General features: G+C 42.2%; 2 protein-coding genes across 4 annotated transcripts in view; both read right to left on the bottom strand.

Moving 5' to 3' along the window:
- The window catches only part of WDR19 (WD repeat domain 19), a 44794-nt gene extending 43544 nt beyond the window's left edge, over positions 1 to 1250 (bottom strand). Inside the window, 1 exon segment of the mRNA XM_048508714.1 lies at positions 1136 to 1250. Within this exon segment, the coding sequence (XP_048364671.1) occupies positions 1136 to 1141 (6 nt within the window). The 5' untranslated portion in view covers positions 1142 to 1250.
- Positions 1251 to 4903: 3653 nt separating this feature from the next.
- The window catches only part of KLHL5 (kelch like family member 5), a 69100-nt gene continuing 47781 nt past the window's right edge, over positions 4904 to 26222 (bottom strand). For all 3 annotated transcript variants that reach the window (XM_048509587.1, XM_048509586.1, XM_048509584.1), the window contains 7 exons: positions 20732 to 20944; positions 16659 to 16845; positions 12802 to 13026; positions 10281 to 10443; positions 9393 to 9602; positions 7856 to 8027; positions 4904 to 6315 (listed from right to left, as the gene is read on the bottom strand). In XM_048509587.1, coding sequence (XP_048365544.1) covers positions 6259 to 6315; positions 7856 to 8027; positions 9393 to 9602; positions 10281 to 10443; positions 12802 to 13026; positions 16659 to 16845; positions 20732 to 20944 — 1227 coding nt within the window. In that variant the 3' untranslated portion in view covers positions 4904 to 6258. The remainder of the gene's footprint in view (positions 6316 to 7855; positions 8028 to 9392; positions 9603 to 10280; positions 10444 to 12801; positions 13027 to 16658; positions 16846 to 20731; positions 20945 to 26222) is intronic.

The raw sequence follows: 26222 nt of genomic DNA on the forward strand, positions 1-26222 counted from the left end.
ACTACGGCCACGCAGCCCGGAAAACCCACCAGAACTACCTGTAAATATATCCTTTCTGTATCAACCAACTTAGTTTTAACCAGTAAAATTAAATAAAAAGTCTAGAAGCAAACCCGCCACCTTGTTACATGGTAGATTTAACAATCCAGAAAAGTTTAATAGATTGTGCCCGTGTAATGCTGGCTTAGTCGAACCTTTGGCCCACCAATTATTATACTGTCCCAGATTCAAGGAATTCAGATGTGAACCTTATTCCCTTATGTGAATATTACTCCCTTATTTTCAACTGATCGCCCTGATTTATTTAGATTACTTGCTGGATAATCCAGATCCTTCCTTCTGTGGGATAGTGGCAGACTTCCTCTTGGAAATTATCAAAAGCCGGCAGATATGTTTTACTTAACATTTTATTCTTTGGGTATCCATTTTTTTAACCAGTTTTTCTCTTGCTGTATTTATTTTATTGTTTATTATGCCAATAAAGGCTTGATCGATCGATCGATTGATTGGTAAAGCAACCATTTACTCCAGCATAAGTTTTCCGGAGTCAGAAATCACTTCATCGGATTCACTTGAAGAAGTGACCTCAGACTCTGCTGCTAAAATAAACGGGCTTCGCCTTTAAAGCCCTACAGGAACCCGGTTCATTGTCCTGCAGCAGATTTATCAGGCCTGTTCCTCCGAAATCTCTCTAGTCTAGCGGGTCCCCCTTTGCCTTTCAACAAGTGCACGGTAAGGCAGCAAAAACCCAACGGCTCACCCTCCACCTCTGGGTCGCTATGATCGGGAAAACGCCACCTGTTGAATGTCTACTCTACATCACTCTAGTCTATTACAAGGCGCAGGGAGTTCCGCGGGAGGGGAGGAAGGAAAAAGCAACAGCTATCCCTAACTACTATTTAGAGAGAGGGGGGCCTAAAAAAAATCTAGAGAAGCCATTTGAAAGATGCGACAGGGGCCTTCTCCTTCTTCATCCGAACTGAAGCCCCTCAGGGATAAGGGGCTCCCTCATAGGCCTTCCTGGCTGCCCTTGAGGAACAGGCTTTCCCACAGCAGGCGCTTGGACCATCCTGGGGGCATCCGCGCGCACGCGCATACCCCCTCCCCCCGAAATGACTGCCCCTCTCCACTTTACCTTCATCTTTTCGCCCTAGGATGGGAAGGCGAAACGAGCCCTCCTGTGCGCACGCGCATCCCAAGCACCCCAGCCGGGCACCGCCCCTCTAAACAGCGTCCGCGTCACCCGGGAGATGGCGGCTGGGCGGGGCCGAAGTTGGAGGGAAATCGCGGCCGGCGCGCACCCAATCAGGACGAGGGAATCGACGCGCGGCCGCGATCGCTGGCCAAGCGGAGGCCACGCCCCATTGTGCAAGCAGCATTGACCAGAAGGGTGGGAGGGGAGAGTGCTGCGGTGCGAGTTTGCTGCGCTCTAACGGCTAGTCTAGTGTGTTGGAGATGTAACCGTACCATCTTCTACAAACGGTAGCCAGCAGTGGAATTTTCTTTGACGAGAAGGATAGATTGTTAAGGCAATGGGTTTCTTGTGCATTTTCCATACCCTTCCACAAGCCAACAACGCATTATTTTAAAAGCACTTCAATAGATATTTATAAATATCGACCGAGTGCGCTACTGGCTTTGATTTATGATCGTAAACGCCAACGAAAAGCAACTATCATACGTTCATGGATGTGTTAATTCAATTATGTGATTACAATAAGAGTCTCTGGGTATCTGAAAGTCTGCCTCTTCTCCCCCAAGAAGATTCTGTGCCTTTAAGAGTTGTGTTGATGGGCGGAGTTAAGAAAAACTGGGAAAAGCAGTTGGAACTGAGACCTGGGAGAGTTAAGACTGAGAGCTTTCGTTAACTATTCTAATAGTTCCTATTGTTAGCTGTAAATACATTTGTTTAAATCATTACAGTTGTCCTGCCATTCATCGCAACAACCACTGCCTTCACTTATCGCCCTTGCACTGTAACCTGCCCCATAAATATTCTTAATTTGATGTCCAGACATACCTGACGGAGCGGTGTCTCTCAAAAAATTGTATGAAAACAAATGTTGGCCCATTATGCACAAAGTGTCTGCTGCACGATGGGAGTTGATGTCTGTTGTGGCAAGACTTCTTGTAGGGACCTATTTCTTGGAGCCCTGCTTTCACTTTCCATTCTCTCCAGGGCAAGCAAGACTACTTCTAGTATGGCTTTTAAGTTACTTCCCAACCAGAGCAGATTTGTCAATGAGCACAGCTTTGTCCCAGACATCTTCCCTCCGCCCACAGCCAGCTTTCCCACTCCCTTGCACAGGTGTTCATGCCTTCTCCCCTTGAGCCTGTCCCATGTTGCCGGCTCCTTCCAAAGGGTTTCTTCTTTGACTCAGAACTGACAGACACACACTGAAAGCTGATCCAGTATGGACAGGTTGGTAGTACTTGGACACTCCTTAAAATATGAACTCCTAAATGAGTGGATAATGCTTTTTGCAGTAATTATAAAGACATACATTTGACTGGAGACTCATATACTTATTTTTGCACTAATGTAATATATGATTTGTACTTTTGTGTGTGTGTATATAAATTTTGAAGACCTCTGGGTTGAAAGGCATCTGGTCAATCTTGGCAACAGCTTATGTGCTATCATAACAATACTTGTAACAGTTTATGTGCCATCAATGTGGGGGTGGTATTATTGGAGATGCAACTCCTGGATTTTTATTTCCATTAAATGTCCACAATTTTAAATGGTTGTAAATGTTTTTAATATCATTCTTATGAGTACAGTGTAATAAAAATATTCTGTATATACTTAAGGTTTTAATATTCCTTCAGCTTTTCTGGACCCTTTGGTTCTGCTTTTGCTGGCTTGCTCTGGAAATGGATGTCACATTAAACATTCTGATTGGCTCCAGCTGTTGCTGAGTCCATACCCTGCAGGATCTGTGCAAGAACCCTGTCTCTGTGCTCCTTGGATAGACACTACACAACCAGGCACAATTTAAACTCTTTAACTACAAAAGAAGCACACACAATGCTGAGCATCTGCAAAAGCATTATGGGTATTTTATTGGCTTTCTTTTGCAAGCTGCAGATGGTCAAATGATATCAGAGGCCAGGATCCAATTGAAGAGGCTCCCAAGCACATATTGTTTCTAAATAGCCATACCTTAGGGCCATTTACTTTAGGGGAAAAGGGACTCAACCTTTCCCCTAGCACCATTTCCCCAATTTACGAAGTCCCATGATAGATCTGTTTAACTAACCTGTCCAAGTCAAGAACGTTGGGACAAGAGAACCACCACAGGGTTTCCAGCCTCAAGGTTCCCAGCTCTACAACTGATCTCCAAACCACACAGATCAGATCCCTCAGAGCAATCAGCAGGGTTGAAAGACACACTTTATGGCATCTCATCCTTCCTGAGTTCTCTCCCCTCCACAAACTCTACCTTTCCCAGGTACCAACCCCAGACCTCCAGGATTTTCCCATGCCAGAGTTGGCAACTCTATGCATCCATCATGTATGGCACTCCCCACAATCCCAGGATTGACAAATTAAAAAACAAACTCGGAAATGCCAAATGTGGACCTCTCCATCTTTTCTAGTTTGATCCTGAAGTGTGATGTCCTGTGTTGTTTACTTCATGGCCAACATTATTGCCTTCCATCAGTTTGAAGAATGGCCGTTCAACTCCTTGGTCTCAGTCTCCCTCACGATTTCAGACTTGCAGTGCTTCAAAGTTTGCTAGAATAGAATCTTTATTTAACAGGAGTCTTGCAGACGCAGAAGCAGCATAAGGTGTGTGTGTGTGTGAGAGAGAGAGAGAGTCATGCCCAGAAGCAGAGATCCTTCACTCCAAGATCCATTCACTATATGAAAGGACCTCCTACTGAAACAGTTCAAAGCAGTTTACAATAGTGTGTTGATATTGTCTGGAGGAGAGCAGGATACCAGCACACAGAGAATCTCAAATATTGGCCCAAACCGGAGGCCCGAGGACAAGGTAAGTGCCGGGAGCAAGGAGGGAAGAAGCCGCTGCCGCTCACTGGGCAGCGAAGCTGAGGCGGCAAGCTTCAACAAGAGCGCTTCCGAGCGCTCTGGGGAAACGCCGGCTTCGCGGCGGTCAGGCCCCCTGTGCGAATGGCGGCCTGGGGACGGCGTTTTTGCCGTCCCCAGGCCACCATATTCCGCCCGTGCGGAAACGGCCTTAGATTCTCTGGTTTACACTGGTTGTGTTGTGCTTGCCACATTGGCCCATGTTTCTGCTGAATTTCCCTGGTTCCATGTTAGCTTGTTGGTTTGGTTTGAAGTGGGAGGCCTTTTACCAGTGGTTTCTTGGGTGTTTGGCTCTTGGCTCTTTTGCCCTGGAGAATATGTGGATGTTTTTCCTGGATAGGAGGATGGTAAGGGGCACCTTGTTCAGAGAGCAGTAGAATTGAACCATTTGATCCAATTTACTTGAAACTTAGGGGGGTTTAGTGAAAAGATAGCACTAACTCTGCAGCAATTTTGGGAATATGTGCTTGAAAAACAGCCAGTCCAGCCCCCTGGAAGATTTCCCATAGGGAATAATACACCTAAATAATTTTAGAACTGAAAAAAATCTCCAAATCAGAATATCAAACTGGTATTTGGGACCTGACTATCTTCAAATAACAGTAATTATGCCCTCCCCAAAATCCAAAGAATATTGATTTTTTTCAGGTACACATTCCTACTGGTAAGGAAGTACGGTAAATATTTTGTGCCCCATTCAGAGTCTAGATCATCATCTAAATTATTTTTAAAAGGCCAAAACAACTTTGAATTTCCAGTATTCATGAGTCATAGAATATATACACCTGAGTTAACAAAAAAAAGCAGGACATGTACGCCAAAAAAGCAATTATTTTTTAAGCCAATAGATAATTGTGAACCTCAAAATTGTATTTTAAAAGTTCCAAATGTGCAAAGACTTTAGGAATGAGATATGTTCCATTTACTTTCAAAATCTGCTCCTTGAGTTTACAGTTTCAGAGTTTTCAAGATAAAAGTACAATAATATGTTACAGAACATATTTGGAAACATAAGAAACAAGGCACAAAAGAAAAAAATATAAACTTTTCAGAGAACACTCGGAACCCAAGTCATTCTGAGTAGTGTAACAGCTCAACACAATAAGGTAATTCTAAAGAAAATCAATTACACTATTAAATAATTTAATCACATGAACATGATCCTTGGAAATACTGGTAGTGTTTTTTATTTGAAAGTGCTGAACATCCAAAAAGGATGTACCACTTGTAATATGATGCCCACCCGTCTTAAAGTAACACTTACTATAAAATACCATAAGGAGTTTTGACTTTATAAAAAGATTTGCACAACTCCTATTTTAAATGTAATTAAAATTAGATACATGGAATTTCAGATAATGGAATGCTTCAGAAACTATCAAAGGAAGTCACTTTCAATAATATTTCAGATATCCTCCGACCTCTCTTCCTCGGTCTGCTTTTAAGAGGAAACCCACAGAATTAAAATGGAATCAGGTTCAGAAAAAAAATGAAATTAGATATAAATATTCATTGTGTACTGAATGTTACATAAAACATTACAAAATCCAGCAAATTAACTAGATGCTTCAAAGCATCTGGAAAATTATCCGACAGAAGATTTCATTAACATACTAAGACCATTATTAAAGTAAGGCTTCAGTTGAACAAAAAAAAAGGCCGTGGTGTGAAGAGTTAAATACAGGCATCCATTGTATAGGATTTCTCAGATAAGACATACAAGTAATTGCCTCAACTTTGTCTGCATTTGCTTCTCTTTGTACAAGCCACAACAAAAATATTTTCAACAAAGGAAAGCCAATACTTGCATCATGTAACTACCAAAACCTTACACCTTATGAGAATGAAATAAATCGAACTGGGCTTCAAACAAAACCCCAAAATGTTCTTCCAGAGTGTCTGGGATCAGGAGCCATCAGATATAAAGACCACTCACTTTTTCAATCTGTGTTTCAAATAGAAGATGTTTGATAGCAGTCGAGCCGGCTGCAGTATGTTCAGTTACAAGTAAATGTACACACATTGCATTCTTGGTTTTAAAGTGCGTAACGGTGTTCCATTTTTTTTTAAAAAAAGCTTTAGCTAACAAATTAAGACCAAACGCTTTGTCCTGTGAAGATACACAGTACCTCATTTGATGATAATTTAATACTTTGGGACAAAACCTCATGGAGAGTCTAAAGAAGAGAAGTATATCTTGGCAATTAGAGTTTTACAGTCACAACGCAGGCCCCTGCTCTTCCTAGGCACAATGGTGCAACCTGTGTGAATAGAACAAAAACAGGCGCATCACAGTGCAGATTTATTACACAGATTAATGAGTCGATAAAATTACAAATCACAGATCTAAATATTTTGCAAAACTGTAGGAATTTCCCCCCTGCCTTTCATTTCAAATACTGTTTAGCTTGGGCACAGCCCAAGAACCCTTTATTATGAAGTCTGGGCTCAGTTCCAGAAATGGTAAAGTGGAATACTCAGCATATATCCTAAATGTCACCTGTTTATAAGGATTCCAACACCTGGTGGCACCTTTTGCATAACTAGGCCTATTCTGATAGATCATGTGTGAGTACTGATAGATGGTCTCCAGTCCAGATATGCCTCAGCTAGCCTGATGTGAGCCAGTAGCTTAGGCAGCTAGAACAGAAGGAACAACTTTCAAATTTAAATTCCAGTACTGTTTCCAAGAGCTCAGTCTTGGAAATTTGGTCTCCAGCATCATGTAACAGCTGGAAATATTGCTTGGTACTCGTCATCTAAATGAGAAGGAAAGCAATTCTGAACTGCCAAGAGTTATCTGTGTTGGAATTATGTAGTCACAGCCAGTCTTCACAATACATCCCAGGTTGCCATTCTGCTAGCAAAATGTTATGCTGGTGGACTGCCAGTTCTATTGGCAAAAAAGCTGTGGCAATTTCCACTGACTTCCTCCTCCAAATGCATTCTGCACCTGGCTGCCACACTACCCTGAAGGTCCCTTCACTCCCAAGGAACAGGACTGGGAGGGAGCCATGTGGGCTGCAGTGGGATGACATTTCGCTCTGCAGGCTTCTTTCTGTGACTGTTACGTAGGATCCAACCCAGCGTTTCCAGGTCACAACATGTGGCTTCTAGGAAGGTAGCACTTTTCATTAAATACATTAAATACAGGTTCTGGTTTCTCCGTTTCTTCCAGGAAATCATAAATGAAAAGATATAGATGCTTGCACCAAGAGGAACAGAAATCTGAGAGACTGCCTAATCCATCTAAATGGGGGCATAGCAGGGATCCACCTCTGACTAGACAACACTAGACAAACCTGCTTCCTGACCTTCATTTGTGGCTTTGGCAACCCCAGTTAAAGACAGCTGAGAATAATGTATTATAGTATATGTCCTGACTTTCTATAAAGCAGTGGTTCTCAACCTGAGGGTCGGGACCCCTTTGGGGGTTGCCTAAGACTCTCTGCATCAGTGTTCTCCATCTGTAAAATGGATAAATATTAGTGTTGGGGGTCACCACAACATGAAGAGCTGTATTAAAGGGTCATGGCATTAGGAAGGTTGAGAACCACTGCTATAAAGGATGAAGTGACTTCTATAGAACAAGCAATTGAATGTATGATGCTATTGTGCTGGTTCATCCAAGCTAATATATCTATCCTGATTATCAGTGAACATCAAAGTTTTCAGACAACGCTCTTTGCCAATCCTCCTATCTCAGAAACTTTTATCTGGAGTTGTCAGAACTGAGTCTTTTGAATGCAAAGTATTGCTGAGTTATGCACCTTCAAAAACAAAAACTACAGATCTTAATACCTGTGTCCACTCGTTTGTCTGTGGGTCATAGGATTCCACTGTGTTAAGGTATGTTTGCCCATCATATCCTCCAACTGCATATAATTTATCTCCGAGAAGACAGACTCCCACAGCGTCTCTGCTAATGCTCATGGAAGCCACAGCCGTCCACATATCTGTTTTGGGGTCATATCTGGAAAAAAATAAAGTCAAACTGAATCAGCCCAAGATCTGACACGAAAATATCACATATGTTAATCTAGCCTTCATTTGTTAAACAGGATTGCAGTTACCTGTAACTGTTGTTCATTGAGTGGTCACTCATGCAGTCCCACAAGCATACTGCGAATGTGCAGGCCTACCATGGAGAGGTTTTTGAAGCTAAAAAAGGCCCGAGGGCCCTCTGTCCCTTCCTCCATGCTATTTCCTGCCTTTTCCAGTGGGATAAGGAGGGAGTGGAGTCCCCTTCCCTCAGTTCCCATCTTCTCCCACTGGAATGAGGAATAGTTGTCAGATTTAGTTAAAAGCTCACAACAGGACAGGAGAGAGCGAGCGAGCGAGCGAGCGAGCGAGAGAGAGAGAGAGAGAGAGAGAGAGAGAGAGGGAGGTCTGACTGCACAGGTGACCCACTCAATGAACAACAGTTACAAGTAAGTGCAATCCTGTTTTCATCATCATGGTACCTGTGCAACCTTGTGAGTGGATTGACCAATCTTAGGAAGGCAAGTGTGTTCCCAATATTCTTCCCAATCCTGGGCAAATTGTTTGCAATGCATGATCTGCTAGATGCAGTACTCACTGGTTGCATGATTACTACTATTTTTGAGGTTGAGATACAACCACTTTCCCCAAAGCTTCAAAATGGATTGCTGACTGTGGCAGGACATGAATCCAAGTTGGCAGTAAGTCCACCTGTCTCATGCACTAGCCCCGTGGTGGCGAACCTTTGGCACTCCAGATGTTATGGACTACAATTCCCATCAGCCCTTCCATGCTGGCAAGGGCTGATGGGAATTGTAGTCCATAACATTTGGAGTGCCAAAGGTTTGCCACCACTGCACTAGCCTATAAACCTCATAGCCAAGACTAGTTCTGTCAACTAGTTCCAGTTACGTTATCTTTTTCTCACTTTTCCTCCTTTTCTCGCTTCCTCCTGCACCATGAAGCCAAATATATTAAATGCCTGCTTTCTTTTAGAGTGCTACAAAAGAGGAACATGAATGGTTTTGTAACAGGTAAAAGCAGCCAAAATTCTCATGGCTTCAGTCTGGTGAAAAGTAATTAACCTTTACCAAAGATAACTACTTAAAAATAAAATTGACTTCTACTAAAGTGCGAGTTGGCTCCTCTTCTACTGACATGATGTATCACTTCTGTTACCTTTGTGGTCAATTCTTCCCTTTTCCTCTAGGCTGAAATGGAGGGAGAGAGATGGGAAAGCTGCCCTTCATCTAGTGCAAATATTGCTAATTTTAGAGTTGTAATGCACATTCTTACTTGGGCTTCCTGGAACAACTGAAGCCAGCATCTTTACCTCAGCGTTTTATCGGATCCTTACCTTTCCACACAGTCAGACAGTCGGGAGGTCAGGGAAGCGGGTGCATCATGTCCTCCAATGGCATAGAGGAACCCGTTCCAGGTAGTAACTCCAACACCCCCTCTCCGTTTTGACATATGAGCACACAGCATCCACTTGTTAGTATGAGGATCAAAGCATTCTACTGATTTAAGACAAGAGCTGCCATCTCGACCACCAACTGCATATAATCTGTGAATACATATTAGGAATTTAACGAAGCAGTAATTTTTAACCGCATACAGATATACAAAGAAAGGAGAGACTCATGCTGATACAGAATTAGACGTGTTACTCTTGTAGAGTAAAAATCACGAGAAGCCTAACATATTGAAATCTTCCTCAGGGGCAAGAGAGTCTGATGTTCTTTTTTCTTCAAAGGAAACTCTCTCAGGATGCTCTCTCTGAAAGGATTTTCTTTGTCTTGTTTATTGTCTGATGTTGCTGGTGTTAGATGCTACTTACAATTTCTTGATAACAATGTCAATCATCGTTCCTACTCATTAGCTAGTGCGGTTTGCCCTTTTCTGCTGCATTAATTTGAAGCTAGTTGCATTTATGTGTGGATTTGCGTAAAAGTTGTGGAAGAACTAATTACAAATTTACTTTTCATTCCAATAATGGGGAAGACATCTCTTCCGATGAAACTACCAGCCCTTTCTGGACAGGGCTACATTTCCTCTGAAGGAACAGATTCACAGTTGGAGGATGCTATGAGATAGATGACATGATCTTAATCAACAGCACTCCTTTATTCTACTAGTTCTAGTATATGTATAAAAATAGATTTAGCAACAAATATGTTACTAGGTTCTATTTAAAAAATTACAGGAAAATCATTTAATTATTTCTCAAATAAATTCTACTTACTTTCCACCTAGTACTGCCACACCTACTGTACTCCTTGGAGTTGACATACTAGCCACAAAGTTCCACTGGCGTGCCTGTGGATCCCACCTTTCCACTGTATTCAGGTAGCTCCAGCCATCATGCCCTCCTACAGCATACACAGGACCTTCCAACACAGCAACCCCTTAAAGCAAAACAAGCAGATGGTTTCTGAAGATGAAGCTGATATGCATCATAATAGATAGCAATGGCTTTCAAAATATTTACATTCACGAAAGAACCCTTCATATTTTACAGGTCTGTGATCATGTTATACACAGCCACTTCACAGGAGCATTGGCCATAACTACTAGTTCCCATCTTTCTGTGAATATTCCTGGGTTTTAGAAATCCCAATGCCCCCTTGCAGCTCTGCATTTGTGAAGATGACTTGATGAGAGTAGACTGTCTTTCAGAGATGCTTGTTCCCCACTTATTGATATTTTAATTGGGGAATCCCTGTCCGATTACACACAATGTGCTTGTTGCGTGATTGGAGCAAATGTCCGTCGCAGCAAGATTTTTGTACAGACCTGTTTCACCAAGCCCAGCGTTCACTTTCCATTCTCTCCACAGCAAGGAAGACCACTTTTAACATAATTTTGAATTGGGTTCACTGCCAGAGCGGGGAAATTTGCCTGTGAGCACAGCTATGCCTGGAGATTTTCCCTCCACCCACAGTCAGCCTTCCCCCTTCCCCCTCATTCCATGTTGCCAGCTGCTTCAAGTAACAGAAAAGAAGCTCAAACACTCTGCTCAGGTCCAAGTACGGAGATGGAATGGAGACATCCTCTGCAGAACCCGCCACAGGCAACTCCCCTGCCTCAAGCACGGGGGGCTGCAGCTTCGCATGTTCAGACCTCACCTCAGGTCTCCCAGCCAGTGCAGATGGGAGGCCCTGAACAGAAATCTTCTCAGGAGAAGACACCCAGTCCTCCATCTATTTACCCTTATTCTCCTGGTGCTGTGGGGGCTACAGCTGCCCAGCTGCCTGTGGATTACAAATCTCTGCAGAGTTTTGTGGATTTCCAGCATCACAACCCCGGAGGGGGGGGGGGCTGCTATGGACAGGGCGCCAGGACGTTCTTGGTTATCCACAGCTAGTGGTTGGTGGATTACAAACCTGCAGGGAACTGTCTGTTGGCGGCAACTCCTGGGGCTGGCCTGTCGTCCTTAGGTTCCCAATACCTGATTCTGGACCAGGTGTCCCGCAGTTCGGCTGAGCGGTCCATTGACCGGCATTTGGCTGAAGCAGCTAAACTTCGTCACTACGTGCTAGCGGGTCCCCGTCCCGATCTGATAATTTCAAGGATTCTACATGCTCAAACTGCACAAGATTTAAACTATCATTGTTTTTAATTACACTTTTAGAACAGAACACATAGTAGCTCATAGCACAATAATGGAACCACTCTATCTAATGTGAGTAACTTGCACATTGAATCAGATGAAAGTGATCTTACTCACCAAATGCTTTGTAATAAGGTCACCAAGGGTCAAGTTCATGTCTACTTCTGAGACTATATGCAATAAATTATTAAGAAAAACATCCACTGGCTGATGCTATATTAGATGTAATGGCTGTGATTTGGCCTTTTTGTCACCATCATCACTACAGCATTAAGTCCTAATATGTGCTCTTGCTTGAAAATCGTTAGGATTTGGTGCGAATATTCCCATCATTATTGGATTTTTGCATGAACTTGGGGGCTTCCCCAGCTAAAAAAAGACAACCTCCTAATTTGAATTTGGCTGCAGTGCATGGGTTTTTCTATCTATACAATGGGCTTAATTCTGAATTAGATATAATAAATGGGGGACCTGTGAGAAGGTTGGGGGTGGGGGAGGATCTTATTCTTCCAACTTACATTTTCCTCTTTAATTTTCTCCCCCTGGCTTTCCTCTTTGATTTCCTCTGGTAATGCCTACTGCTGCTCCCTTTCTTTTTCTTCCTTCTACCAATCTCCTTTTACTGTTTCTCCCCATGACAGCTTCCCACCCTGTCCCCCCCGCCCACATTTTTGTTTTCCTCTGCCATTTTCAGTTTTATTTCTTTACATTTTTCCCTCCCTCCTATCTTCTGCCCCTCCCTCTATCTTTTGCCTTTTTTAGTCTGTATCTTTCACCCATCCCTCACATTATTAACTAAGGCTTGGAATCTTCAGTAATGTTGGCTGCAGGTTGCCTAGCAACCCCCAAAATGGCTACCAAGATCTCACAATGCAGTCTCACGAGATCTCAGTGGCACACTTTTCTTATGGAAGCAAGCACTGCTTTTATGATTTTGGGTTTTTCCTCTCCTCCCTGCTGTTTTGTAAATCTGGGATTCTGACTGGGCTTGTAAAACAATACTTCATGGCTCCGCTGTGTGTGGGTTTTTCAACTTACTCTCAATTCCAGTTGCATTCTCATGGCAAAACAATATAAATTATTTCAACAAACAAGAGATTCGCTTGACAGATCATACTTTAAAAAGCAGGCTAAGAAAAACTAGCGTACGTACCAAGTCCATGCCGATGAGTAGACATAGGTGGCATTACACTCCAGGTTTTTGTTTTGGGGTTGTAACACTCCACAGTATTCAGTGTTTTCAGTCCATCTCTACCACCGACAACATACAGTTTATCATCCAATACAGCAACTCCAAACTGTAATCGTCTCCCATTCATATTTGCTACAGGAGTCCACATATTGGTACGGAGATCATATTTTTCAATGCTTGTTGCTCCTTAGCGGAAATATGAAATTATATTAACAGAAAAGCCACCTTTGCTATCAGTATTCATTGTAAAAAAAATGACTGAAGCTCTGTATTGTGAGATGATGAGATATCCAACCATATTCTTATGTTCACTAACATGTACAAGAGTATTGCTAGTTATGTATTCTTTCAAAGCACATTCTCAGGATTTTTCAAGATCTAAACAAATACCTGAGCAAACTTGTACAAAATGTATGGTATGATTTAGGAACAATCAACTGGCTTGCATACCTTAGTTAATTCCTTGGTTTTTGTGAATTTTCATTTGCAATCCCTTTAATAATGGTTCAGCACTTATGCAATATTGAATACTAACTAATCAAAATATGCTTCAAATCCAGCTACATTTATAATCCATGTTAAAATAAAGAATGAAAGATTACTTTCCCCAACGATATTAGGTTGGCCTCAACCAGAACCAGGGCTTTCTCGTCCCTGGCTTCAGTTGGGTGGAACGCTCTGTTGGCTGATTCCAGGGCCCTGCGGGATCTCAACCAATTCTGTAGGGCCTATAAGACAAGAGATGTTCCACCGGGTTTTTGGTCATGGCCACCCGCTGCCCCTGTACCATCTTGTCGGCCTCCCAACCATCTTTCATCAATCACCAGCTGATGGCCATTGAATTTACTCCGGTCCTGTACCATCTTCACTGGCTGCCTATCGAGTTCCGGGTCATGTTCAAGGTGTTGGTCTTGGCCTAAGGTGACCAGATTGTCACCTTTTTAAACTGGGACGGGGGCGCACATGCGCACGGCCGCAGGAATGCGCTGCCATTTGGGGAAAAGGGGAGCACCCCAGAAGGCAAAATCGGGACAGTTAAAAAACCCCACAGAACGCGGGACAGATTGGTTTAAGGCGGGACTGTCCCGCCAAAAGCGGGACGTCTGGTCACCTTATCTTGGCCTTTAAGGCCATAAATGGCCTTGGGCCTACATACTTGAGGGGCCGCATCTCCCCATATTGCCCTGCTAGGGCCATCTGGTCTTCGGAGGAGTTCCTATTGGAGGTCCCTGGCCCAAAACATGTTTGGCTGGCCTCAGGGCTTTTACAGTCCTGGCTCCCCTCTGGTGGAACAGGCTCCCTAAGGAGACCAGGGCCCTGTGGGAGTTATTAAGCTTCCACAGGGCCTGCAAAATGGACCTGTTCCACCAAGCTTTTGGCCAGCTGGGCTGATTTCATCACCCCGGCCTCCAGTGGACTCAAGGGGGGGGGGTGCTTATCGCCATCTGTATTCTGTTGATATTGTATATGATTTTATTGGATGTGTATCTATTTTAATTAATAGCGTTTTAAGTTTTGTATATCATTCTCTGTTGCACATCGCCCTGAGCCCCTCAGGGGAGGGAGACTCACAAACAAACAAACAAACATTTGAGCATCTTCCCTCCTCCTTGTTCTGCTTTTATTATTGTGTTGTTTCTGCGGTCCCTCCCATCACTATGATGACACTGGAGTAGGATTATTGTAAAGTGAAAAATGTTGATTATACACTGAATGAGACTATTATATGGCTCGCCATCTGGATATATGTTAGGTTTTTAGAATTTTTAGCTTTACTTAAGAGTTATATTTTTATATGTATTGTTTTATATGTTTGTAAGCCATCTGGAGCCTGACTGTGGTCAGGAATAGGGGAGGTATAAATGCAATAAAATAAAGTAAATAAATTAAGCAGCCATTATGAAAGCTTTCATTGATGTAATTAGTTGCAAGATAATGATTTAAAGATTCTGTGGTAGTTTCTATATATACTGCTGATTTTAAAATAATAATCAACAAAAATATAACACTGGATATTCTGCTTTACATTGTTAAAGTATTAACTTCAAGCTCTGCACAAATATTATACCAGTTCAACTACCTTTTGAATGTATAGTACCCATATGACATAATTAAAGCAGTCATTTATAAGAAGTACTGTTCGTTCCAGTACCAGTTCTGTCTTAATCCTTCTCACTTGCTATTCTAATATGAACACATTCGTCATAAATATCTTTTTGGCTGTATTTTCAATAGAACCTATTAAAACTATATTGTTTCAGAATGGCGATACATTTTTTCATTTTACCTCAATTGAATGTGTAAACACTTATGAATGATGGAATACTACAGAATGTAACACAGCTGTTTATTTCCTGTAGCATTCTGAATGGTTATTTTACAAAATGCCAAATTTTATCAAATTGATTCTGTATGATATAGTGTTAGCAACATATCAATTCATACCCACTCATGTCAGAGTAGAACAATACATAAAAAGCAATACAGAACTAAACATAATTACTTTCCCCCTGAACATATTAAATACAGCTTGCGGCGCTACAATTGAAAGGGGACGTCCAGCGGTGAAAAAGAGCAATGAGACAACGCTTTATCCTCATTGTGTTTTCCCACTGAAAACCATTTCCCAACCTGATTTTGCCGCAGCTTAAGGGGACCATTTGTAACTCAGATGTCCACAATGAAGGTAAAAGCAGCGGAAAACAAAAGGAAGTGTAAAGTTTATTTATTTATTTATTTTTATTTATTTATTTATTGGATTTTTATACCGCCCCATCCCCAAAGGGCTCTGGGCGGTTTACAACATATAAAATACAATATAAAATAAGTAACCATTTAAGGCAGCGATAAAAATTATCAATTCCTATTCTAGTTATAAAAACTCAGCAGGTTAAAATGGCGTCCAGCATTCCAGCAATAAAAATCCCTCCCCCCTGAGAGAGGGAGGCATGGCGAGTCTCGTTGGATGACAGGTGGCCCAGTTGTCAAGGGCCAGAGGAAGGGGGCACTATTAGCGGCTGGTTCCTCCAAAGGCCCGGCGGAACAGCTCCGTCTTACAGGCCCTGCGGAACTCCCCAAGGTCCCGCAGGGCCCGGACAGCTGGAGGAAGAGCGTTCCACCAGGCTGGGGCCAGGGCCGTAAAGGTCCTGGCCCGTGTGGAGGCCAGCCGCATCACTGAAGGGCCAGGGACCACCAGTAAATTGGCCTCCGCCGATCGGAGAGGCCGTGTAGGGACATATGGGGTGATGCGGTCTCTAAGATACGACGGTCCCAGTTTAAGTTGCGATGCGCCCTTCAGCACTGGTCCTCACCTTTAAATCGCAACACCAAGGCTGCATTTTGTGTTAAAAAAAAGTCCACTCACTATGAACTACGATGCTTTGTGCCTTTACTTTTACAGGAGTCTCTGTCTGCTAAAAGACAGACTTCAAACAGCAGTCACAATCAGTATGACGGACAAATATCACAGGAATCCTCATTCTTGCCCCAAGCTAATGTGAAATGTGTTGGTGACCTCACAAATACTCACCAACTGCTGGCTTTTCGCTCGTGAAAGAACTTCTAAACCAGTCCTGTTTCTCTAAAAATGTTTCATCCCTTGTCAAACTGCACAGATAGATAGAACTAACAAAGGTGTGAACAAAGAGAAACAACAGGTGCACAAAGAATCTTCAAATATGTAAATCATCTAATAAATATTGTTTACATATCTTCAAATAAATCTTGTTCATATATCTGATGAGTCTTTGTCCGCCTTTTGCTTTGCTTTGTTCACATCATCCATTGTCAGCTTTTACGTTACCACACAAAATAAATACCTTTAGTTGCGTCCATGCCTCCAACTGCAAACAACACACCAACAGTAGACTTTCTAGGCTTCGTACGTGGACTTTGTAACATGGGTCGTCTCTCTGGCAACAAATGGTACTTCATTGCTTCCATAATGAGTTTCTGACATTCAATGTCATCTCTAAAGAGTGTATTATTTTCCATATCTGCCAAAAACTAGTGGAGAAAAGAAGATGAACTGAATAAGCAAACAAAAATTTATTAGCAAGAATATTCTACTCATATAAAGCCAAAGGCTCTGTTGGGAATACTGTTAACAGTGCAATATTAATTAACCTATAATCAATGTAGAATTTACATGTTTATGTAGTGTGAATTTCTCTCCCCAAGGAACATTTTGTTCTGAAATTTAGTTGTAAAACATTAGATATGCTGTGAGCTGCTTTGGGAGCAATTTTTTTTCTGAAAAATATTTAAAAATAAATAAAATACAAACAAGGGAACAATCCAAAGAATAATATAAATAGCAAACCTAAAGCATTTAGAGAAAGCTCACACACAAAATATGCCTGCCCAATGCTATGGATTACACCACCTTAGCATTTCACAAAAACCTACTGACAATACAAAAACTAGATATAAATTTCACATTTCCTTCATTATAATGCCAATAATAGCTGGGCTCACCAGGCAACTATATAGGGCCAATTAAGACAACATCTCACTAAGTACAGCCATCAACATAGAAAGAGTGGAACTTGGTCTAAGGCATAACCATGTCCACCTTCGCCACCCTTACAGTGTGGGAAATGCAGAACCACATGTATAGCAATCATCTACGCGCTGAATCTCCCAGACTCTGCAATCCACCACCCTTTTTAAATACAGGAATGGAATGTAGAGTGAAGAACATGTGTCTAGACAAAGGATGTCCATTCAGATGGAAACTAATCAGAATGCAGTTATTTGGCTAATCCAAATAAGAAAATTGACCACGTTTGGATGTAAGAGTTGTTAATCTGCAGTGATCTCTAGCACATCATTAAGGCTGATGTTGTTTCCATTTCACAAGATAGTAGAAGATGGGACTGTGACTCTCAGCAGTGTTTCCCAACCTTTTCGAGGTCAGGATACCCTTGACCTCACTCTTCATATCTCACAGTACCCCTGCCGCCACCCTCCACCTTCCCCTCCCATTGCCCCTGCTTGCCACACCCCCCACCTTCCCCTCCCAGGGTGAAGGGAAGCACTGGGGGTGATGGTGGCTGCTGACCTTGTGGCACGCCCTGCCCCATGGGCCAGCTCCATGTCCTTGCTGGCGCCAGTGGGAGACACCACAAAAATGAGGGGGGCCCCGGTAGTGTTGCCGCAGTACCCCTGGGACATGCTCACGGCACCCCAGGGTACCACAGAACCCTGGTTGAGAATGGCTGACTCTCAGATATGTACAGGATAGGCACATCATCCAACCAAGAGTTTGCTAGTGTTCCTGCCTAATAGGAATGCACAGCATTTCAATTTTTCCACAGATGCTGGCACCAGCTTAGGGAGGCCTTTCTGATTCTATGTAAGCATGGGTACTTTTTGACTGAGCTATTCTGTTATCTGGAATTCAGCAAGGTGGTAGGAAGCATCTTTGCTAGTATTTGCTGGCAGGCAGGCAGGGCTATGCAGAATGTGGATGGAAGGAAGTTATAACAAAAGTTCAGGTCCACCACCACCCTGCAGGGGAGAAAGGAGTCAAAGGCTTGCCTGCTTATCCTACCCACTGAAACAGACACCTCCTCTACAGACTACTATGGTATGAACAGAAACTGAGGCTAATACTGTCCCAACCTGAAAGTAAACACACAGACCAAACGACATAAACCCTGGAAAATCAGCAATTAGGAAGAAATCTATGGCTATTTTCTGGAAAATTTTCTGGAGCACTTCCAGTAAATTTTCCAATGTCCAAATACAGCACAATCTGATTTGGCATTTTTTCCCTGACCGGTCTCTCACACCCGAAGTTGGGCGCACTGAGAGGTAAATGCTAAACTGTAGGTTAAGAAGGGGAGAAGGATACACTTTGCTTTTTTTGTTTAAAATTGATATCCTACTAATTCCTAGCTGAGGATTTCAGGAAAAGGTTTCCTTGTGCCTGCCATACAAGTGAGAATTCTAATTACTGCTAAAAGTGGACTGTGTCATCTATCTGAAAATTGGAATCTCATGGGTGCGGGGGATACAATTATAGTATTAAAATACATTTTAATCATTATCCAGCAGTAGTTACTTGCTTTTCTAATATTTTGATTAAACCTATTTAGCTACAACTGTCATAGATACACATGAACATACAAGAACACTTGTGGCCTCCAGCATAGTTATCATAGATCTTTTTAATAAAGCTGGAGTGTAAAATCTTCTACACAAGAGTTTTAAACCAATTTCTGTCACTATAAATGCTATTTGTATCTTGCATAACAGCATCACAATATCTCTTATGGATGTTATGAGACATTAGACACAGATTTTTTTTCACAGTACTGCTATTTTTTGTTTTGTGATTCATCATTATTCTCATCCATAGCATTGCATCTACATGACACTACCATGGGGAACAGGTCAATCCACTGGAGATAATCAATTTTGGATCCAGGCTGATCTGACATAATTATGTCTAGCACATAAATACTAATTGTATTTTATCACTCTACTTCCCTCACAAATTGGTTGTTTTATGGCTTGTACATAAAATTGTTTTGTTTAGAAGAACAAATTAAATTCCTTGATCATAAACTATCACCGTTCAGCCTGTCAGTTGAGCTCCTCTTCCCAACCCCAGTTCTCTGTGCCCCCACCACGGCACATGGCGGACACAGGGCATTTTTAGTGGTGGCGTCTCGCCACTAGAACTGCCTCCCCAATTTATAATCTAATTGCAATGGCTGCGTTTCCCACAGGAGAAAAAAAAAAAACCCTGGAAAACTATTTGGGTATATAACTATCACAATCTCTAGCTTTTTGTGTGCTACAATAAATGCATTGTTATTCAGATCTGCAAACTTGATGCTGATTGAGAGGAAATACAGCAATAGTGCCTGCAGCAGTCTGCTAGCAGAATTAAGATGAGAGTCTTGGGCATCTATTAACCAAAAGCCCTGATGCACTCAGGTTCCCAGTTCACATAACCTCACACTTAAATCCCCAAACCATTTTTCGCTTCCCCCCAGATAGTAGCCTAGAGGATTCAAGTGCAAACTCTGCAGTTCAAAATAGTCTGCATTATCAGCTAAAGATATGGATTTCATAAATACATTTGTGGCTTTGCTGTAGATAGGCAAACACATTAAGGCAGAGTAGGCTGAGCATCAATACATTTCTCAAGCACAGAACCACAAAGTCGAGCCCTTACGGGGGTGGGGGAGTTTTCATTTGTAACCAGAAACGGGGCATCAAATCTGACTCCACATGCCCATTCAACTTGGGATGTTCCAAGCCAAATGAAACCATTTGCCAGGTACTGTGAACAGCCAAGAACTTGACAACATCTTGGCAAGCATCAAAAGCAGAAGATTCATTAAGCCCTGGTAGGGCCAGCATACATAGTCGCAGAGCTCTCTTTGGCTTGGTGAGTTGCACAGGCAAGAGCAGCTGCCCATGTGATTAGTCTCCTTTTCCTTGCATATGAGACATATGCAAAATAAAGCAAAACAAAAACAAATTGGTCTAATGGACGTATATCACATTCTTTCTCAACAGGATGATCTCAACAATATGAAGACATGTACGCTCATTTCCAAGAGAACAAATGCAACCACTTCTATGCAAGGACTTATTTTTTAGCTTATAAAGAATGTTGTGCACATTGGTAGCACTCTATTAACCACCACCACTTCATAGACACAGATGGCTCCAAAGAGCAAATCCACTGGATCAGGGGTCTGCAACCTGCAGCTCTCTAGATGTTCATGGATTACAATTGGCCATGCTGGCAGGGGCTGATGGGATTTGTAGTCCATGAGCATCTGGAGAGCCCTGCACTAGATGGAACACAACTAAAGAATATCATCCTAACTTGTTCTCATAAATGGCTGTGTAGATTGCAGAAATCTACCTGTGGCGCAAGCAGCGGCAGCCGGATGTAGGCCAAGAGTTTACTGAGATCCTTTTTCCTCTGCTCCAAATCGTGCCGCACCCATGTCAGCAATGCATTCAGGATGGTCTCTTCATTTGGAATATTCATGTCGTCACTTGCCAACAGCTTTGCAATTTCAGTGGCAGGCAACAATAAAAATTCCTGGTTTCTGATTACCTCCATGAAATGTTCCTAGAAATTAAAAAGAAAAAATACATCTCAAAATTAGCAGATAACAGATAATCAAAATGTTGGCCTTTTTGTTAAGTGAAGGCTGAAACATGAATTGAAGAATAAAATTGATTTGGTGTGCAAAATCATAACGCAACACTGCTACTCCAAGTTCATTTTGGAGAACGCTTAGCTGAATGCACAAACATGAGGGTGAGTGTGTTTGGGTGCGATTGTGTCTACTTGATGACCCTGCAGAAACAAGCTCCGACACACAGATAAACCTGTCACATTGTTAGCAGTGAACATATGCTAGCTACAAAATCAGGAGATACTTTCCCCAGTTTGCAGGGAACTCAAAGGGACACTGTGTGCATGACTGCCTTCCCGAGATCAACCCTTCTATTTTGGGTATTGTGCTGGGAACCTCTGGCCAAGATACTGAAGATGCCCTGGATCAGAAATGAGGGCTGGCACTTTTCAGAATCCAAATTTTAGATTCTTGTTACAGAATACCCAGAAGGGTCTCGTGAGATTACTATTGAGCAATCAATTTATTTCCCCTTGGCTTAGACGAATACACCAGAAACTGTCATACTATGGTCTATGTATTATCGAAGCCTTTCACAGCCAGATTCAACTGGTTGTGGTGGGTTTTCCGGGCTGTGTGGCCGTGGTCTGGTAGATCTTGTTCCTAACAGTTTGCCTGCATCTGTGGCTGGCATCTTCAGAGGTGTATCACAGAGGGAAGTCTGTTACACACTGTGACTAGACATAGTAGTACCACATACTTTAAAACTGAAATATCAAGAATACTAGAATCTGTTACTTACATTTACACTTCAAGTCCTAATACACCAAATGAGACCATGGCAACGCTGCCAAAAGACACTAGCAGCATTGTTTAACTAGTGAAAAGGCTATTAGTTGAAGTGAATCCTCTGAGAATGTTCACTCAACATATCCTTTAAACCAAGGAATACCCACTTCGACTGAACTGCTGGTAGTCAGTCCCAAATGCAGTTGATTTTTTAAAAAATACAAACCACTGGCAGTTTCGTAGAACAACAGACGCTTTAAATGATCAGATTAACTGGGCCTATGAACACCCTACACAGTAAACAGCCAGTCAGAATTGGAGCAACAAAATTACCAAAACAAATTGTTCAAATTGAAATATAAATATTTTATACTCGTTTCCAATTTTAAAAGCCTTCAGCAGAAGCAAAACTGTGTTGAACATATAACATACGACAGAACGGTTCCCAGGCATGCCTTTGCCAGAACTTGCTACCATTCGAAGCACATACATAATTGATGTTTTTAAATAAGCTACACTGCTTCAAGATGGTCCAGGTACACTGAACTCCGGCTACCATGCTTCTCAAGACAGAATGCCACGTTGCTGCAACATTTCCCTGCTTTTAAGCAGCCTTTAAGCAAATGAAATTACATGGGGATTTATTCTAGCTGAAGATTCATGTTTCTATTCCGTTTCCATGGCAACATTAATTTAAAGCCAAAATAGCTCCTTCTCACTACTCACTATTACTAAAATTCAATTTTATGACTCTGTTGGAACCAAACAACATTAAAAAGGGGCCAAGAGAAGAATTCATCTAGCACAACTAATTAGTCTGGAAAATGGCTTTTAAAAATCCACCTAGCATAAATTTCATTCATGTCAACGTATTCACAGGTGTAATTGTGCCACTATGTATTTCAGTGTCAATCGCTTCAAGGTAGGTGTTTCTATGGCCACACTTTAAAGATAACTGTTATGCCATGTCTCAACTATTTCATAACCGATGGAGGTATTCTACATCAGCACACACAAAAAATAGCAAAACAATAAGGAAAGTCCTGTGTTGTTGACGACTTCTCCTTCCATTATGACAACCAGCTTTTCTCTGCCAGTTACACAAGAAGCAGAAGTCTTGGACCATCTATAAGATAAAGAATGAAATCCAATAGAGAAGGGGCAGGACGGGGAATAAACCTATATAATCTCAACATGCTCTCTAGGAAACAACCATAATAATCAAGGCAGGTGTACAACAGGTACTGTCACAAATATTACACCAATGCGTACTCAAAGTGAGTATCATTTCAATAATATCTTTCTATCACAAATGATGATTTCGAACAGGTTCAAAAATAATTCCACAGGTAAGTACACTGTCAAGTATGGCTATAAAACCTCTAGAGTTGGTTTTATTTTGGCAGTCCTTTGTCAAGCCAATCTGAAATGTACAAATACAAATATCAATATATAAAACACTGTCTAATCTTTTTATTATTATCTAATTAACAAAAACCCAGAAACCCCTCCCATATGCACTTACAATTGTTGTACAGAGTATTTTCTTTCCTTACTCCTCTAGGAGCACTTTTTCCTTAAGCTACATAGGAAACAACAGCATCTTGGACAGAAACAAGATTCCCCCTTATGAAGTCCCAGATCATTAATGAGGACTGCCAGGGGGATAGTATCTAGGTGATGGAGATGCATTCCTGAATCAATGTAACTGTCTGAAACAACAAACCAATGCTGCTAAAAGATATATGTAACCATAGCCATTTGGGGCATTCTTTCCTTAATCCTCCTTTATGACTTCACACACTTTGTAGATAACTAGGTGTCCCCCGGCCCTCTGGTCCCATGAGAGATAGAATTGCATCCATTATCTAATAGGGCAGGAAGTCAGGTGGCTCTCTCTTACTATCTGCCCCTGACCTTGGAACCCCTCAGCTCCAGGGACTGTTTTTCTGTCTTTCATAACTTCTTGGGGAAATGGGAGGGGGGGATTTACAATGGGGAATAAAGGGGATGGCAAAGGCCAGGTTTGTCAGAACTGGCTTTGCCAAGCTTGGGTGCTCTGTTACCTCAACAATAAACACTACTGATCAATATCTCAGAGTCTGTTTGTTGGCTTAAGGTTCTGAGACCTAACAAGGACTTATCAGTGATTAATTTATACCAGTTCAGTACAAAGAATCTCGCCACCTTAGTAGGTAAACCTTAGAAAGAACTGAAAAGCCCATATAAGGTTTTTTCCACTTATAGGTTCCCAATCCAGTTATTTAATTGGGACTATGGAATTTCCTGCCAAAAAAACCCAGTGCAATGAAGGAACGGAAATCTAATATACCTCTTTCCTATCCAGAGAACTCCCTTTTTTGTGTATTTGGACATAAACCTGGAAACTCCCTCCTTCTGCCTGTCAGTTATCTAGGAAGCATAGCTCCCCTGGATCCCCTTTTCCCCCAAGCCTAGCAAAGAGGACTTTTATTTTCATTCAAGCTTCTAACCCTCTAAATTAAGCCAGAATCTGTTCTCAAACTATATGTCTGATCTTTTCCAATCCATGCTGGCTGTGGAGCCTAAACCTCCACTGTTATGTGGATTTTACCTCCTGCTTCTGGAGTTATCTTTTCAGATTACTGGCTGCCATCATTGTTTGAGAACACTGCCCAGGACTTGGATGGATGCCTGGAATCTGCTTGGAGAGGCAGCTGTAGACATCAGTCTTACCCTTTTTTTTTAGAACAAGCCAGCTGGATCAGACCAGAGTCCATCTAGTCCAGCTCTCTGCTACTCGCAGTGGCCCACCAGGTGCCTTTGGGAGCTCACATGCAGGATGTGAAAGCATAAGAACATAAGAACATAAGAACTAGCCTGCTGGATCAGACCAGAGTCCATCTAGTCCAGCATTCTGCTACTCGCAGTGGCCCACCAGGTGCCTTTGGGAGCTCACATGCAGGATGTGAAAGCAATGGCCTTCTGCTGCTGCTGCTCCTGAGCACCTGGTCTGCTAAGGCATTAGCAATCTGAGATCAAGGAGGATCAAGATTGGTAGCCATAGATTGACTTCTCCTCCATAAATCTGTCCAAGCCCTTTTTAAAGCTATCCAGGTTAGTGGCCATCACCACCTCCTGTGGCAGCATATTCCAAACACCAATCACACGTTGCGTGAAGAAGTGTTTCCTTTTATTAGTCCTAATTCTTCCCCCCAGCATTTTCAATGAATGCCCCCTGGTTCTAGTATTGTGAGAAAGAGAGAAAAATTTCTCTCTGTCAACATTTTCTACCCCATGCATAATTTTATAGACTTCAATCATATCCCCCCTCAGACGTCTCCTCTCCAAACTAAAGAGTCCCAAACGCTGCAGCCTCTCCTCATAAGGAAGGTGCTCCAATCCTTCAATCATCCTCGTTGCCCTTCTCTGCACTTTTTCTATCTCTTCGATATCCTTTTTGAGATGTGGCGACCAGAACTGAACACAGTACTCCAAGTGCGGTCGCACCACGGCTTTATATAAGGGCATGACAATCTTTGCAGTTTTATTCTCAATTCCTTTCCTAATTATCCCCAGCATAGAGTTTGCCTTTTTCACCGCTGCCATGCATTGAGTTGACATTCCCATGGAACTATCAACTAAGACGCCCAAATCCCTTTCCTGGTCTGTGACTGATAGCACTGACCCCTGTAGCGTGTATGTGAAGTTTGGATTTTTTGCCCCTACGTGCATCACTTTACATTTCGCTACATTGAACTGCATTTGCCATTTCTTAGCCCACTCACCTAATTTATCAAGGTCCGCTTGGAGCTCTTCGCAATCCTTTGTGGTTCTTACCACCCTACATAATTTGGTATCATCTGCAAACTTGGCCACCACACTACCCACCCCTACTTCCAGGTCATTTATGAATAAGTTAAAGAGCACTGGTCCCAAAACGGATCCTTGGGGGACACCACTCCCTACATCTCTCCATTGTGAGAACTTCCCATTTATACCCACCCTTTGTTTCCTGTTCCTCAACCAGTTTTTAATCCATAGGAGGACTTCCCCTCTTATTCCTTCATTGCTGAGTTTTCTCAACAGTCTCTGGTGAGGAACTTTGTCAAAAGCCTTTTGGAAATCCAAGTAGACAATGTCCACTGGTTCCCCCTTATCCACATGTCTGTTTACACCCTCAAAGAACTCTAGTAAGTTTGTAAGACAGGACTTGCCTCTACAAAAGCCATGCTGACTCTTCCTCAGCAGGTCTTGCTTTTCTACATGTTTAATAATTTTATCTTTAATGATAGATTCTACTAATTTACCAGGAACAGATGTCAAACTGACTGGCCTGTAATTTCCCGGGTCCCCCCTAGACCCTTTCTTAAAGATTGGTGTGACATTGGCCATCTTCCAGTCTTCAGGGATGGAGCCTGATTTCAGGGATAAGTTGCATATTAATGTGAGAACATCAGCAATTTCATGCTTGAGCTCTTTAAGAACTCTTGGATGAAT

Source organism: Sphaerodactylus townsendi, linkage group LG10 (genome assembly GCF_021028975.2).
Source record: "Sphaerodactylus townsendi isolate TG3544 linkage group LG10, MPM_Stown_v2.3, whole genome shotgun sequence".
NCBI classification, from domain to species: Eukaryota; Metazoa; Chordata; class Lepidosauria; order Squamata; family Sphaerodactylidae; genus Sphaerodactylus; species Sphaerodactylus townsendi.